The sequence below is a fragment of the Salmo trutta genome, chromosome 34, assembly GCF_901001165.1.
Source record: "Salmo trutta chromosome 34, fSalTru1.1, whole genome shotgun sequence".
In the NCBI taxonomy this organism is placed as follows: Eukaryota; Metazoa; Chordata; class Actinopteri; order Salmoniformes; family Salmonidae; genus Salmo; species Salmo trutta.
In genome coordinates this window covers 18164604-18183553 of record NC_042990.1, presented here as the reverse complement: position 1 = coordinate 18183553, position 18950 = coordinate 18164604, and the positions used below count along the sequence as shown (strand labels likewise).

The 18950-nt window shown below is 42.6% G+C and overlaps 1 protein-coding gene across 2 annotated transcripts in view; it reads left to right on the top strand.

Annotated features, from left to right (window-relative positions):
• LOC115173728 (collagen alpha-1(XXII) chain-like) overlaps positions 1–18950 on the top strand; it is a 75151-nt gene that overhangs the window by 27953 nt on the left and 28248 nt on the right. Inside the window, exons 7-23 of one of the 2 annotated variants that reach the window (XM_029732077.1) lie at positions 5031–5306; positions 5860–5940; positions 6222–6341; positions 6526–6570; positions 6694–6756; positions 7351–7389; positions 10739–10792; positions 10989–11042; positions 11149–11202; positions 14013–14066; positions 14197–14241; positions 16121–16174; positions 16298–16351; positions 17066–17101; positions 17295–17324; positions 17497–17550; positions 17715–17768. In XM_029732077.1, the coding sequence (XP_029587937.1) occupies positions 5031–5306; positions 5860–5940; positions 6222–6341; positions 6526–6570; positions 6694–6756; positions 7351–7389; positions 10739–10792; positions 10989–11042; positions 11149–11202; positions 14013–14066; positions 14197–14241; positions 16121–16174; positions 16298–16351; positions 17066–17101; positions 17295–17324; positions 17497–17550; positions 17715–17768 (1167 nt within the window). The remainder of the gene's footprint in view (positions 1–5030; positions 5307–5859; positions 5941–6221; positions 6342–6525; positions 6571–6693; positions 6757–7350; positions 7390–10738; positions 10793–10988; positions 11043–11148; positions 11203–14012; positions 14067–14196; positions 14242–16120; positions 16175–16297; positions 16352–17065; positions 17102–17294; positions 17325–17496; positions 17551–17714; positions 17769–18950) is intronic. The other variant, XM_029732078.1, reaches the window with a different exon arrangement.

The following is an 18950-nucleotide window of genomic DNA, read 5'->3' as shown; positions in this document are numbered from 1 at the left end:
ATGCTCTTATTTTCAATGACAGCCTAGGAACAGTGGGTTAACTGCATTGTTCAGGGGCAGAATGACAGATTTTTACCTTGTCGGTTTGGGGATTCAATCTTCTAACCTTTCGGTTACTAGTCCAATGCTCTAACCACTAGGCTACCTGTTGTTCCTGCCCATACCAAAAACCGTGGATAGATGGCAGCATTCGCGCAAAACTGAAAGTGCAAACCACTGCATTTAACCATGGCAAGGTGACTGGAAATTTGGTTGAATACAAATAATGTAGCTATTCCCTCCGTAAAGCAATCAAACTGGCAAAATGTAAGTACAGAGACAAAGTGGAGTCGCAATTCAAAGGCTCAGACACTGCCCGTTTGTGGCAGGGTCTACAGACAATCACAGATTACAAAGGGAAAACCAGCCACGTCGTGGACACCAACGTTTTTCTCCCGGACAAGCTAAACACCTTCTTTGCCCACTTTGAGGATAACACAATGCCACCGACGCGTCCTGCTCCCAAGGACTGTAGGCTCTTGTTCTCCATGGCTGATGTGAGTAAGACGTTTAAGTGTGTTAACCCTCGCAAGGCTGCCGGCCCAGACGGCATCCCTACCCCATCCTCAGAACATGCAACAGATCAGCTGGCTAGAGTGTTTATGGGCATATTCAATCACTCCCTATCACTGAGAATGGTGCCGGAGGAGATGGCTGCCATTTTACGGGCTCTTAACCAATTGTGCTATTGTGTGTGTTTTTTTGTAACTTATTTTGTACATAATGTTTCTACTACTGTCTCTTATGACTGAAAAGAGCTTCTGGATATCAGAATAGCGATTACTCACCTCGTACAGGATGAAGATTTTTTCTTTAACGAGTCTGATGCGAAGGATTCAATTCAGACACTGGACAAGGCCCAAATCCCGTCATTTGCATGAAGAACAGACAGAGATATTGGGGTTGTAGGTCGGGGTGCCTTGAAAGAATCCGACGGTGAGGGTGTAACCCACCTCTACCATCTGTCCTATTAGCCAACGTGCAATCATTGGAAAATAAACTGGATGAACTCCGATCAAGACTATTCTACCAACGAGTAGATATCTTGTATTTCCCCGAGTCATGGCTGAACGACGACATGGATAACATACAGCTGGCTGGGTTTTCGGTCCATCAGCAAAATAAAACAGCTGCCTCAGGTAAGACAAGGGGTGGCGGTCTGTGTCTGTGCCAATAACAGCTGGTGCATGAAATCTAATATTAATAAAGTCTCAAGGTTTTGTTCGCCTGGGTAGAGTATTTCATGATAAGCTGTAGACCACACTATTTACCAAGAGTTTTCATCTATATTTTTTGTAGCTGTCTATTTACCACCACAAACCGATGTTGGCACTAAGACCGCACTCAACAAGCTGTATAAGGCCATAAGCAAACAAGAAAATGCTCATCCAGAGGCGGCGCTCCTAGTCGCCGGGGAATTTAATGCAGGGAAACTTAAATCTGTTTTACCTCATTTCTACCAGCATGTTACATGCGCAACCAGAGGAAAAAAAACTCTAGACCACCTTTACTCCACACACAGAGATGCATACAAAGCTCTCCCTCGCCCTCCATTTGGAAAATCTGACTATAACCCTATCCTCCTGATTTCTATTTACAAGCAAAAACTACGGAACTGTTTTGTTAGCACAGACCGGAATATGTTCCAGGATTCTTCCGATGGCATTGAGGAGTACACCACATTAGTCACTGCCTTCATCAATAAGTGCATCGATGATGTCATCCCCACAGAGACCGTATGTACATACCCCCCAAAAAAGCCACTGATTAGAGGCAACATCCGCATTGAGATAATGGGTAGAGCTGCCGCTTTCAAGGAATGGGACTCTAACCTGGATGCTTCTAAGAAATCCCGCTATGGCCTCCGACGAACCATCAAACAGTTAAAGCGTCAATGCAGGACTAAGATTGAATCCTTCTTCACCGTCTCTGACGTTCGTCAGATGTGGCAGGGCTTGCAAACAATTACGGACTACAAAAGGAAGCACAGCCGTGAGCTGCCCAGTGACACAAGCCTACCAGATGAGCTAAATTACTTGCTTGCTTTGAGGCAAGTAACACTGAAGCATGCATGAGAGCACCAGCTGTTCCAGACAACTGTGTGATCATGCTCTCCGTAGCCGATGTGAGTAAGACCTTTAAACAGGTCAACATTCACAAGGCCACAGGGCCAGATGGATTACCAGGACGTGTACTCCAAGCATGCGCTGACAAACTGGCAAGTGTCTTCACTGGCATTTTCAACCTGTCCCTGACCGAGTCTGTAATACCTACATGTTTCAAGCAGACGACCATAGTCCCTGTGTCCAAGAACACCAAGGTAACCTGCCTAAATGACTACCCGTAGCACTCACATCTGTAGTCATGATGTGCTTTGAAAGGCTGGTAATGTCTCACATCAATACCATTATCCCAAAAACCCTAGACCCACTACAATTTGCATACTGCCGCAACAGATCCACAGATGACACAATCTCTATTGCACTCCACACTGCCCTTTCCCACCTGGACAAAATGAACACCTATGTGAGAATGCTATTCATTGACAACAGCTCAGCGTTCAACACCATAGTGCCCTCAAAGCTCCTCACCAAGCTAAGGACCTTGGGACTAAACACCTCCCTCTGCAACTGGATCCTGGAATTCCTGACAGGCCGACCCCAGGTGGTAAGGGTAGGTAACAACACAACTGCCATGTTGATCCTCAACACGTGGGCCAAGCTTCCTGCCATCCAGGACTTCTATACCAGGCGATGTCAGAGGAAGGCCCTAAACATTGCCTAAGAATCCAGCCACCCTAGTGATAGACTCTTCTCTCTGCTACCGCACGGCAAGCGGTATCGGATTGCCAAGTCTAGTTCCAGGCTTCTTAACAGCAACTACCCACATGCCAAAAGACTCCTGAACAGCTAACCAAATGGCTACCCTGATTATTTGCATTGACCCCCCCCCATTTTTACACTGTTGCTACTCTCTGTTTATTATCGATACCTCGACTAACCTGTTCCCCAGCACATTGACTCTGTACCGGTACCTCCTGTATATAGCCTCGTTACTGTTATTTCATTGTTGCTTTTTTTTCTTACATTGTCTTATTTTTTATTTTAATTATTTTTAAATTAATTGTTTTACTTCATTTTTTTTAGTAAATACTTTCTTAACACTTGTTTTTTCTTAAAACTGCATTTTTGGTTAAGCATTTTTGTAAGTAAGCATTTCACTCTAAGCTCTACACCTTTGGTATTCGACGCATGTGACAAATACAATGTGATTTGATTTGATTTGACTATCTGCTGTCCCCACTTGCTTGAAGATGTCCACCATTGTTCCTGTACCCAAGAAAGCAAAGGTAACTGAACTAAATCACTATCTCCCTGTAGCACTCTCTGCTGTCATCCTGAAGTGCTTTGAGAGGCTAGTTAAGGATCATATCACCTTTACCTTACCTGACACCCTAGACCTACTTCAATTTTTTATACCACCTCAATAGATCCACAGATGATGCATTCACTGTCACACTACACACTGCCCTATCACATCTGGACAAGAGGAATAGCTATGTAAGAATGCTGTTCATTGACTATGGCTCAGCCTTCAACACCATAGTACCAAGTTCATCATTAAGCTCGGGGCCCTAGGTCTGAACCCCGCCCTGTGTAACTGGGTCCTTGACTTCCTGACGGGCCGCCCCCAGGTGGTGAAGGTAGGAAACTACACCTCCACTACGCTGATCCTCAACCCAGGGGCCCCACAAGGGTGTATGCTCAGCCCCCTCCTGTACTCCCTGTTCACCCATGACTGCATGGCCATGCACGCCTCCAACTCAATAAGCAAGTTTGCAGACAACACAACAGTAGTACCGTATGCTGATTACCAACAATGACAAGACAGCCTACAGGGAGGAGGTGAGGGCCCTGGTGGAGTGGTGCCAGAAACATAACCTTTCACTCAACGTCAACAAAATGAAAGAGCTGATCGTGGACTTCAGGAGACAGCAGAAGGAGCACGCCCCTATCCACATCGACTGAACCGCAGTGGAGAAGGTGAAAAGCTTCAAGTTCCTCAGCGTACACATCACTGAAAGTCTGAAATAGTCCACCCACACTGACAGTGTGGTGAAGAAGGAACAACAGTGCATCTTCAACCTCAAGAGGCTGAAGAAATTCGGCTTGGCCCCTAAGACCCTCACAAACTTTTACAGATGCATAATTGAGAGCATCCTGTCGGGCTGTATGACCACCTGGTATGGCAATTGCAGCGCCCGCAATCCCAGGGCCCTCCAGAGTCTGCCCAACGCATCACCGGGGGCACACTGCCTGCCCTCCAGGACACCTACAGCACCCGATGTCACAGGAAGGTCAAAAAGATCATAAAGATATCAACCACCCGAGCCACTGCCTGTTCACCCTGCTATCATCCAGAAGGCGAAGGCAGTATTAGGTGCATCAAAGCTGGGACCGAGCGACTGAAAAACAGCTTCTATCTCAAGGCCATCAGACTGTTAAACAGCCATCACTAGCCGGCTACCACCCAGTTACTCAACCCTGCCCCTTAGAGGCTGCTGCCCTCTATACATACTGGAGACATGGAATCACTGGTCACTTTAATAATGGAACACTAGTCACTATAATAATGTTTGCATACTGTTTTACTCATGTCATGTGTATACACTGTATTCTACTGTATTTTATTCAATGCCACTCCGACATTGCTCGTCCTAATATTTGTATATTTCTTAATTCCATTATTTTACTTTTAGATTTGTGTGTGTTGTTGTGAATTGTTAGATACTACTGCACAGCTAGGAACACAAGCACTTTGCTGCACCCACAATAACATATGCGAAATCTGTGTATATGACCAATAAAAGTGTATTTTATTTGATAGCATAGAACATGTTATATTTGCCTATCACATGTATAAGAGAGTCCTTTCATTATTAACATATTCAACTTCATTCACTTGATCCTTCCACTGTCGCTCCTACCCAGGTGTCTATCCGTCTGGACGGTGAAAACAAGGCAGTGGAATACAACGCAGTGGGGCTGACCAAAGACGCAGTGAGAGCTGTGTTCAAGAATGAGGAGGTGGACAACCTGTTCGACAGGAACTGGCACAAGATCGCCCTGAGCGTTGAGGCCAAGGCTGTGTCTCTCTACCTGGACTGTAAACTCATCCAGACCCTGCCCATCGGGGACAGGGAGGACATCGATATCCACGGGAAGACTGTGATCGGAAAGAGGCTGTACGACAGCGTGCCCATTGATGTGAGTGGCTGGGTGTTACAAATATCAGGGTTGAGGTTAGGAGCAGTGGGAAGGTCAGGGGATTGGAAGTAAGCTACAGCAAGTGGTGGAACAACATGATGGATTAAAGGTGCAATGTGTAACTTTTTGGGCAACCCAACCGAATTCACATCGAAATCTGTGTTATGGATCATTCTCATTGAAAGCAAGTCTAAGTTGCACTAGATTTGTTCTATGTGCCCCATTTCTATGCTTCTCATTCTTAAGTTTTGTTTTTGTGTCAAACAGCTGAAAATACAATATTTTTGTTTATTGGAAAGATATTTCACAGCAATTTAAATGGTACAATGATTCTCTACACTATATTTGCTTGTTTTGTTACTTAAACTCAAATTAGGAGAACTATTCGATTTTTAGCAACCAGGAAATGGCGGAGCGATTTCTGCATAGTACATCTTTAAGGAAGTACTGTTTATACTGTATTTTTGACTAGTGTCCATCTTGTGATTCTGTGTTCATGTACTGTACTGTAGTGTATACATTTAGCTAACTTTGTGACTTTCTGTCCCTGCAGTTTGACCTCCAGAGGATGATCATCTACTGTGATTCCAAACACGCTGAGCTGGAGACCTGCTGTGATCTGCCCACCGGGCCGGTGAGTCAGACAGTCAGACAGACAGACAGGGCACCTGTCTTTGTGGTAGGCCATTCCAGGAGCATGTCTGCCATGGTTCTCATACTCACCTTACAGTGGTGAGCCACTGAAGTGAGTCAGCCAATCATCTGTCACTGTGGTGGGCCTGGGACACTCTGCTGGACAGAATGCCTGTCATACCTCACTGTTTCCTGAGAGATATCTTTCCTTTTTCTCCTTTTCTCTGTCCTACCCACTTACCTGGCTCACCTTCAGACGGTAACACTGTTTTTTAATTCCAGTGCCCCAAGAAGGTGGTGACAGAGGCCCCTCCCATAGAGATCCCCACCCCCACCCCTGCAGGTGTGGAGCAGCAGAGAGGACCCCAGGCGGTCAACTGCTCCTGTCCCGCTGGAGAGAGGGTAAGATGCATAGGTCAAAATTCAATCATAGGCCATATCTCCTCTATACTTACAATGGAAGTGTTGTTTGATGGTTTCCAAAGATCTGTTTATTTATTAATGTTTTAGTGATATGCAAAAGAGATCTCATATTCAATGTGACCACCTGATGAAATAATGGATCAATAATGTTCCTTCCCCACAGGGAGAGATCGGTGTACCTGGGTTTGCCGGTCCCAAGGGTGAAAAGGTCATCTAACGCTCATCTTAATCCATATCTCGTGTGTGATACAACAATATTCCCTGTTCCTGGATCTATTTCTCTGGGCTCGTTGTTGTGCTCTGTCACAATGTCACATGCCTACTCTTACAGGGTGATACTGGTGCTCTGGGAGCAGCTGGACCTACTGGCCTCAATGGAGCCAAAGGAGAAACTGTATGAAAACATTACTGTGATAATGTCAACCATACTAATGCCTCATTTACAAGATCTGATATCTTCATTTGACCCTGTTTCTCACAGCAGGAAAATAATCCAGCAGCGACATGAAATGTGAATTGTTATGTAGATTATAATTAATTGAGAATTTTGTAGGTGTTGATAAACATTTTCGTTAGCGTAAATCAAGTCAAATCAATTGGAAATTGCCAACTTTATAAGCCCTTTTAAACGTTGAATACGCTACAATTTGCATTTCCTGCTGAGCTGGAAAATTCTCTAACAACAGCATATCGAATTAAGATAACAGATCTGTTTTGGCCTCACATTTTAAGGATAAGCACTTGATAGTAAACATAGTAAACTGTCATAGTAGCACATAACTTGTTTACCTCATATTTGAGGTTTTTTTTTATATTGTGTGTAGTATATGATTAAAACGTTCCTGCTAGATGATGTGTTAATCTACATAGATATTAGACTTAGAAGTTTCTGTTATCCTAAGTGGCATGCACCTCTTTTATCTTTTCTGCTGTCTTTTCTTTCTCCAGCCTCGATAATAATTGATCCATGTTGATTGATTATTTGCAGGGCAAAGTAATATCTGTCAAGGGAGACAGAGGTGAGAAGGTAAGGTCATGGTTTTGACAGTCAAACTCCTCACATGTCGTAATAATAATAACAATAACAACGCAAGGGCATCATCATATCCTAACCCTCTACAACCAAAGATGTCTGTCTCATTGGATCTATCACACACATTTAACAAAGACAGAATTACATCTAAAGTGCAGTAGCAGTGTAGAAAAGCAATATTTTTTTTAGGAATACCATACCATTCTTTAGGAGTAGGAAAATGGTCCTACATGTCATAGTGAGAATTACAGGACTGTTGGCCACAGAGGAAGTGTAGCTCAGAGGACAAGCCCACGCAGACGCCCACCCGCTCCGTTAGAAACACACACTTTGGGTCTGTTAAACACACGTGCATGCACACACACACACACACACACACACACACACACACACACACACACACACACACACACACACACACACACACACACACACACACACACACACACACTGGGTCGGCCCTACGTGGCATTGCCAGCTGGGAGCTATAGGGTATAATTTCCCCCTCAGCACAGACCAGGCCAGGCATGTAGCACACAGCCAGTCCAGACCATACTAAATCTGGGTTCAAATAAGATTTGTGTCCTTTTTTATGCTTTTGCCGTGCTTGAATGAGCTTGACCTGGTAGATAGTTCCAAACCATCTGACACTCCAGGCAGGGCTCAATGAAGTACTCAAAGTATTTGAAATATTTGTAAATACTATGTGAACCCAGGTCTAGTCACAAGGAGGATACTTAAGATGGCCACAGTGTAGGCTGGAAAGCAAGGCCACACTTCTCGCATCTGGTTGAAATGCACTTAAAGTTATGTTATGGTTTTGACAGCTGCACCTGTAGCGAGTGTGCTGTAATTTCAACATGTATGCAATATGTAGGCAGTGTAACTTCCTGCTTTGATATCCACAGTGTTAGGACTTGGAAATATTAGGTTCCGACACCAAGATCAGGTTAACAGTCTCAACGTCCTAGAATCACATTCCTGCTATGTCGACTCACAACACAAGCAGCCGACCCCTTAGCTAAAAAAAGATGCATGCCTGAATCCTGGAAATGTATTTATTTGCAGACATGGCGTGGTGGTGGAATTTCCAGGGCGAGTTGGAGAAGAACATCCGCCTAATGTCTGAGAAGTTTACTGATAAAACTGCATGAAGCTACAAACACATGGTGTTTTCTGCTTCTGAACTATTTATTAATCTATCTCTGTCTGCTAAACCCATAGAAATATCATGACTATTCTATTTCATTCTATTTCTGGAAAATCCATGTTTCTACCCTAGGGTTTTTGCAATTCCGTTTGTGTCAACTTTTTAAGCAGACTGCAAAACTTAGTACACCCACAGGTGGGGTCAGAATGGACATGCTGGCACAGTGACTGTAAGGGCTAAAAGTGAATTCATCACTTTTCATGCTCTGATTGCTACTATAGAAAATACACTGACTATACAAAACATTAAGAACACCTGCTCTTTCCATGACATAGCCTAACCAGGTGAATCCAGGTGAAAGCTATGATCCCTTATTGATGTCACTCATTAAATCCACTTCAATCAGTGTAGATGAAAGGGAGGAGCAGTGGTGGAAAAAGTACCCAATTGTCGTACTTGAGTAAAAGTAACCTTAATAGAAAATAGAAAAGTAAAAGTGAAAGTCACCCAGTAAAATACTGATTTAGTAAACGTTTAAAAGCATTTGGTTTTAAATATACGGAAGTATCAAAAGTGAAAGTAAAAATAATTTCACATTTCTTATATTAAGCAAACCAGACGGCACAATTTTCTTTTTTTAATTTGTGAATAGCCAGGGGCACACTCTAACACTCAGACATAATTTACAAATGAAGCGTTTGTAAAGTAGGGATGACCAGTAGGGATGACAGGGATGTTCTCTTGATAAGTGTGGGAATTGGACCATTTTCCTGTCCTGCTAAGCATTCAAAATGTAACGAGTACTTTTGGGTGTCAGGGAGAATTTATGGAGTAAAAAGTACATTATTTTCTTTAGGAATGTAGTGAAGTAAAAGTAAAAGTTGTCAAAAATCTAAGTAGTTAAGTACAGATACCCCAAAAAATTACTTAAGTAGTACATTCAAGTATTTTTACTTACAGTAAGTACTTTCCACCACTGGGGAGAAGACATGCTAAAGAAGGATGTTTAATCCTTGAGACAATTGAGACATGGATTGTGTATGTGTGCCATTCAGAGGGTGAATGGGCAAGACAAAGTATTTAAGTGCCTTTAAACAGGGTATGGTAGTAGGTGCCAGGCATACCGGTTTGTGTCAAGACCTGCATCGCTGCTGGATTTTTCACGCTCAGCAGTTTCCCATGTGTATCAAGAATGGTCCACCACCCAAAGGACAACTAACCAACTTGATAATTTGACACAACTGTGGGAAGCATTGGAGTCAACCTAGGCCAGCGTCCCTGTGGAACGCTTTTGACACCTTGTAGAGTCCATTCCCAGATGAATTCAGGCTGTTCTGAGGGCAAAACGGGGTGCAACTCAATATTAGGAAGGTGTTCCTAATGTTTTGTATACTCAACAGACTAGACTAGACAATCGTACAAAAGCAATTTAAAATATTTTGTGTATAATGTATTTTCATTATAGGCGGTTGTATGAAGACGTTTTGTTGCAATGTTTCTCTCTTTTGATGAAGAATGCGTCAAAGTGGTACAAGCTCTGAGAGTAATGAAAGGGTACATTGGTTTATGAAGTAAAGTCACGGTAAAGTCTTTCTGCTGGTTGAAGGCTTATTGGCACTATGTAATTAAACACTCATGGTTTTTTTGGTTTCTTCTAATTCTTTGGAGGGATTCCTTGGCACAATGAAGACATCAGAGCACAAACCAAAACTAGGATGTTGAAAGGATATACATCATTTTTAAAGCAATTTTTCATTGAGATTGAGGTTGGGGTTGGGTTGGCTATGTGTGAGTGAGGTTGAGTTAGTGTTGAGTTTGCCTGTGTGTATGAACTGACCTCTGCGTGGAGAACACTATGGGTCTTCGAGAACCGGACCGGACCGCTGTTAACATAGTTGGGCCCCCAACGCCATTGCTCAAAAGTTGAATCTGTTCTATCTGTTTGCCCTTGCTTGTTTACGTACAGTGTGTGCATTCTTTATGTGAATAACTCTCTGTTTTGTCCCGAAGTCTGTTTTTATGTGTTTATTGTGTACTACATGTTCTAACAGTAATCTACTAATCCCTGTTCAGGAAATGAACCCGACCATGTTGTCTCACTGCACCTCGTCGCTGTCTGCATCTGTTGTTACACTATTACGCCTACGCATCACCGGTGTCAAGCCACTCTAACCTCCTCTCCTCTCTCTATAGGGGGATCCCGGTAGCCAGGGGACATCCGGTGACAAAGGATCCAATGGGGAGAAGGTGAGATGATCCTAAAGAGTTGTGATACGGATGCTTTTCCCCTGTTCTGTACCTCTCATGACATGTCTGTCACAGAGGTGCGTCATTAAATGGTGAGGCTTGACATATAGTATCTGTTCTGCTGCTTGTCTGCAAGCGGACTTTGCATTTGGACACGTACAATTTTTAGATGATTTTGTTTAAAATCCACTTCCAGGGAACCAGTGGAGAGGCAGGTCTTGCTGGGAAAGATGGATCTAAAGGAGAAAAAGTATGAGACAACCACCTTACAATAAGATTTTAGTACAATAAGTTACTGTTATTATGATGTAAACATTTCTGATTAACTTCTGGATCTTTCTGCTTTATTGTGACAGGGTGAATCAGGGCTGGCAGGCGATCAGGGATTACCTGGACCTCTGGGACCAAAGGTGGGTGATCGTTCTAGTTCTCTTTGTTGATTCCATATATGTCTCGGACAGTATACAATAGCCAATGTACTCTCATGACTACATGCAGTCTGCTCTTTGCAAACCCTTGTCTTGTGTTTTGGATGTAAGTTAGTTTAAAGTTAAGAGTTTTATTTGGTTTTGTCTACTCTGATATCAAAGACAGCCTTGTTCTTTGTGTTCTGTGTCTTGGTGGGCGTTTGACATTTGATAGACAATTACCTCTATGCTTGCTATTGATTTACTGTGACTTGTTTGGCTGACTTCCCTTGTCTGAGGCAGCTGGAGAGGGAGGGAGAGAAGGGTGAGAGAAAGCAAGAGGGAAAGTGGGGGAAGAGAGAGAGGAAAGAGAGGGAGGGGAAGAGGGGGGAGAGAGAGTGGTTAGGTTTGGCCAATGTGCTGTGTGACCACTTAGTCCCAGACTCCCAGCCAAAAAGAAGGTCTCAGCTCAGACTAGTGGGGACAAGAGCCCCCTGTTGACAGAACTTTGGAAAGTTAATGTTTTTTAGACTGTACACCAGGGAAATGAGTCAATTATATCAAACAAAATCCTGAACATAGCATGTCCTTGTAACTGAATTCCTTGATGATACTAATACTTTTGTATTGTGGTGAGTTTACTCATTACCTAGAGTACCAGTCAAAAGTTTGGACACACCTACTCAATCAAGGGTTTTTCTTTATTTTGACTATTTTCTACATTGTAGAATAATAGAGAAGACATCAAAACTATGAAATAACACATATTGAATCATGTAGGAAGCAAAAAAGTGTTAAACAAATCAAAATATATTTGAGATTCTTCAAAGTAGCCACCCTTTGCCTTTTTTAATTTGCACATTTATTTAACTAGGCAAGTCAGTCAAGAACAATTATTATTATTTACAATGACCAAACCTGGACCAATTCTGCACTGCCCTATTGGACTCCTAATCACGGCCGGATGTGATACAGCCTGGATTCAACCCAGGGACTGTAGTGATGCCTCTTGCACTGAGATGCAGAGCATCAGAACCCTGCGCAACACGGGAGTCCTTGATGACAGCTTTGCACACTCTTGGCATTCTCTCAACCAGCTTCACTTGGAATTCTTTTCCAACAGTCTTCAAGGAGTTCCCACATATGCTGAGCACTTGTTGGCTGCTTTTCCTTTACTCTGCGGTCCAACTCTTCCCAAACCATCTCAGTTGGGTTGAGGTCTGGTGATTGTGGAGGTCAGGTCATCTGATGCAGCACTCCATCACTCTCCTTCTTGGTCAAATAGCCCTTACACAGCCTGGAGGTGTGGTGGGTCATTGTCCTGTTGAAAAACAAATGATAGTCCCACTAAGTGCAAACCTGATGAGATGGCGTATCGCTGCAGAATGCTGTGGAAGACATGCTGATTAATTGTTCCTTGAATTCTAAATAAATCACTTACAGTGTCACCAGCAAAGCACCATCACACCTCCTCCTCCATACTTCACAGTGGGAACCACACATGCGGAGATCATCCGTTCACCTACTCTGCGTCTCACAGAGACATGCCGGTTGGAACCAAAAATCTCAAATTTGGATTCATCAGACCAAAGGACAGATTTCCACCGGTCTAATGTCCATTGTTCGTGTTTCTTGGCCCAAGCAAGTCTCTTCTTCTTATTAGTGTCCTTTACTAGTGGCTTCTTTGCAGCAATTCTACCATGAAGGCCTGATTCATGCAGTCTCCTCTGAACAGTTGATGTTGCGATGTGTCTGTTACTTGAACTGTGAAGCATTTCATTGGGCTGCAATTTCTGAGGATGGTAATTCTAATGAACGTATTCTCTGCAGCAGAGGTAACTCTGGGTCTTCCTTTCCATTGGTGGTCCTCATGAGAGCCAGTTTCATTATAGCACTTGACTCCACTTGAAGAAACGTTCAATGTTCTTGAAATGTTACGCATTGACTGACCTTCATGTCTTAAAGTATTGATGAACTGTCTATCTCTCTTTGCTTATTTGAGTTGTTCTTGCCATAATATGGACTTGGACTATTACCAAATTGGGCTATCTTCTGTTATACCAACCCTACAGTACCTTGTTACAAAACAACTGATTGGCTCAAACACATTAAGAAGGAAAGAAATTACACTAATTAACTTTTAACAAGGCACACATGTTAATTGAAATGCATTCCAGGTGACTACCTCATGAAGCTGGTTGAGAGAATGCCAAGAGTGTGCAAAGCTGTCAACAAGGCAAAGGGTATTTACTTTGAAGAATCTCAAATATAAAATATATTTTGATTTGTTTAGCACTTTTTTGGTTACTACATGATTCCATATGTGTTATTTCATAGTTTTGATGTCTTCACTATTATTCTACAAAACTGTCAAATGACTAGGTGTGTCCAAACTTTTGACTGTTACTGTACTTCCTAGCTAAACCCATTGCTCCTCAGGGAGCCTAGCATAGGGCATTAGTGGCTTTCCATTGCACTTTGACTCTCCCACATTTGGCTCAGTTAGACCAGAGGTCAGGGGTCAGGGTTCCTCAAGAGGGTCACAATGCTAACGGTGTTGTTGCTGTTCTGGGTGTTAATTGGCCTCTACAGAATCCATATACCTCCAAGTTATCTTATCAAGTTAGACACAGCAAAATATTTTTTTTTACCCATTTTAATCTCTTGCCCCTCATATGACCTAATGGGCAATATTACTGCTCAATTTGAAATTATTGGGTAATAACATTGCATCAGTAGTATCTGTATGTTACTGGTCTTTACTCTGCATCTGTTGTCCGTCAATATAATGTCTGGTCCTTTTGTTCCTACAGGGAATTCAAGGAGACTCAGGACTTCCTGGTTCATCTGGACCCAAAGGTGTCGTTGTGAGTAGAAGTTACAGTAAAAAATAGTACATATATAAGCCAAATAAATGAATGCTTTTGTCTCAGACAAACCTATGTTTTCTAAAGGAATCTTTGGATTTGACTGTATGTCTGTGTTGTACTATGTTAGGGTGAAAACGGTTTGAAAGGAGATAAAGGATCTGCAGGATTTAGGGTAAGTATTATTACATGTCCTACAATTGATTCAAATGATCATCAAGTGTCATAGGTCATCACAAGCATGACTGGTTAAAGAAATCAAATATAACTGCATGTACAGAGTTGAGAATAAAAGGCTCCAGCAGGTTTGGTTAACTTTAAAAATAGCAGGCACACCTAGCTGGAATGTGCAAATGGGGGTATACCAATTCCCTGTTGGTATACCAATTCCCTGTGGGTATACTAATTCCATGTGGGTATACCAATTCCTTGTAGGTATACCAATTTAAATAAAGGTATTTCAATGTTTACCAATTGACAGAATTGTTTCCTATTTAAGGGTTAAGTCCATCGTTTCTGAGAAGGAATATAGACCTCCATCTCAGAAGGGAGTAATGGTGCAGACAGATGTGAACTGGCTTCCCTGATGCACTCTCCACACTTCCTGTCCTGGGCTTGAGGGGGCTGATCCTAATACACTCATTCAAGGATAGCTGCCCACAGTACTGTGTGTCAATACCTCCTTTAAGGGTTCCTGAAATATAGACTTTCACTGCTGCGGATGGCCATTGACTAGGATGTAACACACTAGTCAATCCCTCAGAGTGATTGTGGCCTATGATTATAATGATTATACTGAAGTAGCACCCAAAATGGAGTAGTCTATATGATTCCTGGCCTACTGGGCTTCACACAGTATGTCAAGTGGGTCGTTGAGGACTATGATTGTTATTAGACTTTTGAGATAGACTGTCCTCGGCATTGGGTGATGATGTGAGATGGTAGAATTTAGATGTGCTGGTAAGTGTCATAGAGATAGAATGGGGTTAAAGGAGAAGGGTTTTAGACAGCGAGAGTAGAAGATTATTTACATGATGGGTTGTGTGAAATGAACTGCTAACCGAGATGAAAACGGTAACACCTACAGTACATAAGGACTTCATTACACATTCATAACCCATGTATACCTGTACCGCATCCATTGGTCGTTGACATACCGTACGTCTCTGTCAGCACATAAAGTTAAGTATAATAAACCGTGTACAGTACTGTCTATATATTTAGCACGTGGCTTTCCCCCACCAACCCTGACCCAAAGCCATGTAGCAGGGTTGAAAAACATACCAGCATGAAGCATGTTCTGACAGGTTAACAGAGGGGTCCTGTAGGAATACGATGATGATGATGGCTATGTTTTCTGTGTTTCTGAGCTGTCATGTTAAAGCCATCAGTCAGCCAGTCATTCTGTTTTCGGAGAGAATCGACGTCGGGAGAAGCGTTTACTTCTCTGGAGGTGACTGAGGAACTGGTGGTTCAGAACAGGAAGCGGTGGTCCAGAATAGAAAGTTGTGGTTAGGAGAGGATTCTGGCGGTCAGCTGGGGGTCAGGGGTATCCATGTTGTTGGCAGATGGAACAGTCACAAAGCCTGACAGACATGTGAGACATGTGTAATGTATTCAGCACTAGCTACCTGCTGGTATTGACAATTAAAAAAAAATATATATATTTAACTAGGTAAGTCAGTTAAGAACAAATTCTTATTTTACAATGACGGCCTACCCCGGCCAAATCCTCCCATAAACCGGACGACGCTGGGCCAATTGTGTGCCGCTCTATGGGACTCCCAATCACAGCTAGTTGTGATACAGCCTGGGATCAAACCAGGGTCTGTAGTGACGCCTCTAGCACTGAGATGCAGTGCCTTAGACCGCTGCACCACTCAGGAGCCCTGATATTCTTTTGAAAAAAAAAAGCCTTGGATAGAATGCAGTATAGCTGGGAAGCTGTGGCAAGGTTATTGTTAGTCATAACAGGCTACTTTTGAATATCATTTCTTACGTACCTAGAAGACCCTTTCTATTTTCCATTGAACACTGTTCCTTGATCCTCACAGGGTGACAAAGGTATAGATGGATTCCCTGGAAAACCTGGTGTTCCTGGAAAAGATGTGAGTTATCGTTTTCTGATAATGTTTTGCAGGTGCATACCGATGTTCACATGAGAGAAAGTTCCTTTCGCTGGTAGTCTACTTCTCATTTCTGAAAGCTGTTTGTTTCGATTTACTGTCTAGGGTTTGGGAGGACTGATTGGCGCACCTGGAGCCGCTGGAGTGAAAGGGGAAAAGGTATGGTTTTCTCTCTATCAAACACCGTAATACAACACATGATCATGAACAATACAACATATGAATTGGAGTAAAACCTTCCTCAAAGAACACTCAAGAAAACACATCAAACATGAAGTGATGTGCTATACTACATTTTTTTATTATTGATAAGCCGACACTCTTATCCAGAGTGACTCACAATCAGTGCATTAGCAGGTAAAACAACCACATAATATCAGAATCATTGCAGGTAAATCTTTCAAAAAAGAGACGTTATCTGCAAAAGCCTTAGTCAGACTGAACTGTTAAGTTACTGTCTGTATCTCAGACATTCCTCTGTTTTCCCTCTTTTTAACCATCGAAGGCAGCCCACTCATATATCTGTCTTGATAACACTTTTCTCTTGTCTGACTATAATTACCACAGACACAGACACAGACACAGGCACAGGCACAGGCACACACAGTCTTGTACAGCTAACTTGTGGGGACACACAATTCCACAATTCCACACACACACACACACACGCACGCACGCACACGCACACCTCAAGCACTGTATGAAAAGTTAAACTTAACTTAACACTGCATCCCGGAAACAACTATTTCCCTTGTCTGAAATGATTAACGTCTCTGTGTCATCTGAAATATTACCCCATAAACCACACAGATGATTTAAAGAGACAACTTTTCGAAAGTGTTTAATTTCCTTTGTGGTTTCACTGTCTTGCAGGGAGAGACGGGCCCTGCTGGAATGCCTGGGGATATGGTGAGTTCCTAAACATAGTATGCCGTATAGTTTCATGTCAGGTACTGTGTACTTCACTAGCATGGATGCCAAGTGCCAACCTGATACAAAAACATAGACTGATAGTAAAAAAACACATATTTAAAATTTGATGTAGATTACTGTTTGTTAGTCCTGTTTAAAAGTGCTTTAAACCACACCTTTATTTTGGCAGGTTCAAAGAGAGGGCTTGAAAGGAGAGGCTGTGAGTACATAGATATAATCATTTTATTTTCATATTTTTCTGTTCAGTATTTCGAGCATGGGTCTGTATCTTTAACACTATTGCCGTTCCTATGACGTACAGTATATTGTTACTAAGTGACGACTGTCTCTCCTGGACTCTGTTACGTCTTTCTGTCTGTTCTATGTTCCAGGGACCGCCAGGACCTCGTGGCCCTCCAGGACCTAATGGTCCCCAAGGACCCCCTGTAAGGAACCACCATTTATTACTTCCTCTGTAGACCCCACCTTCATATTTGACCCAATTACATGTCTCTGTATAGATAACAGGTACATGCAAAAAGGCCCACTAGCTCTGTAGTTTTACCAGTCAGAGCTGAAGTAGAAAAATGACAAGCGCTTTTCCCCCCAGGGTCCAACTGGTCAACTTGGTTTACCTGGTGAACCTGGAGAGTTTGGCCAAAGGGTAAGAGTCTAATATTTGTTAAAGGATTTACAGTACATGCCTTTGATTACAGTAGTATTGTAGGCCTGAATTTGACTTCACTGGTACTTTAGTCATAAGATGTTTAGGAGTGGCACAAACAGTAGGTTTCTTCCCATACTCTCAAAACCACAGTTAACTTTTTCTGTATGGCACTCAAAGGTTTATTTTTTTTTCTTGGTAGCAAAGCACTGTAGTCATAGTGACTGGATGTTGACGGTACACAGTCATCTGTATTACAGCAGTACAAAGCCTTTGGACTGCTGTTGGATTCCTCCCCTTGTTTTCTACAGGGACAGTTTAGGAAGTCAACTGTCTCATGGAAACAGGGATGAGCTGTTGGGCTGCTGTTGGATTCCTCCCCTTGTTTTCTACAGGGACAGTTTAGGAAGTCAACTGTATCACGGAAACAGGGATGGTGCAAAAGATTTAAGAACCATAACATCCATGTTGATATCCTAACAATAAATAAAGTTATATTCTAGGCAAGCAAATCCCCATGATAACATTAAACCATCATTTTCTGTATTGCCGTTGTCGATTTGGTCTTTTTTGCACATATCTCTGCATATATCTAATGGGTTCATGAGCAGCTGGCTACTCTCTTGCCTCCTGTTGTGGTGGAACTGCCTACAGTGCATTCGGAAAGTATTTAGACCCCTTGACTTTTTCCACATTCTGTTACGTTACTATCACGTTTGAAGGTAAGACCCAGGGGCAGACAATGTCGAAGTAACAAAAGTTTATTAATTCGAACACAGGCAGGCAAAGGTACAGGACGGCAGACAGGCTCAGGGTCAGGGCAGGGAGAGGTCGGTAATCCAGAGTAGTGGGGCAAAGGTACAGGACAACAGGCAGGCTCAGGGCAGAAAACATGAATTTAGACAAGACAGGAGCAAGTGGAAAAACACTGGTAGGTTTGAGGAACAAAACCAACTGGCAAAATGGGGAAGATGGTCGATACCTGGAGGAGGGTGGAGACAATCACAAAGACAGGTGAAACAGCTCAGGGTGTGACAGTTACAACAATATTCTAAAATTGAATCAATTTACACACAATACACCATAACGACAAAGGAAAGACCGTTTTTTAGAAATTTTAGTACATTTACTACAAATAAAAAACGAAAATATCACATTTACATAAGTATTTCTGATCCTTTA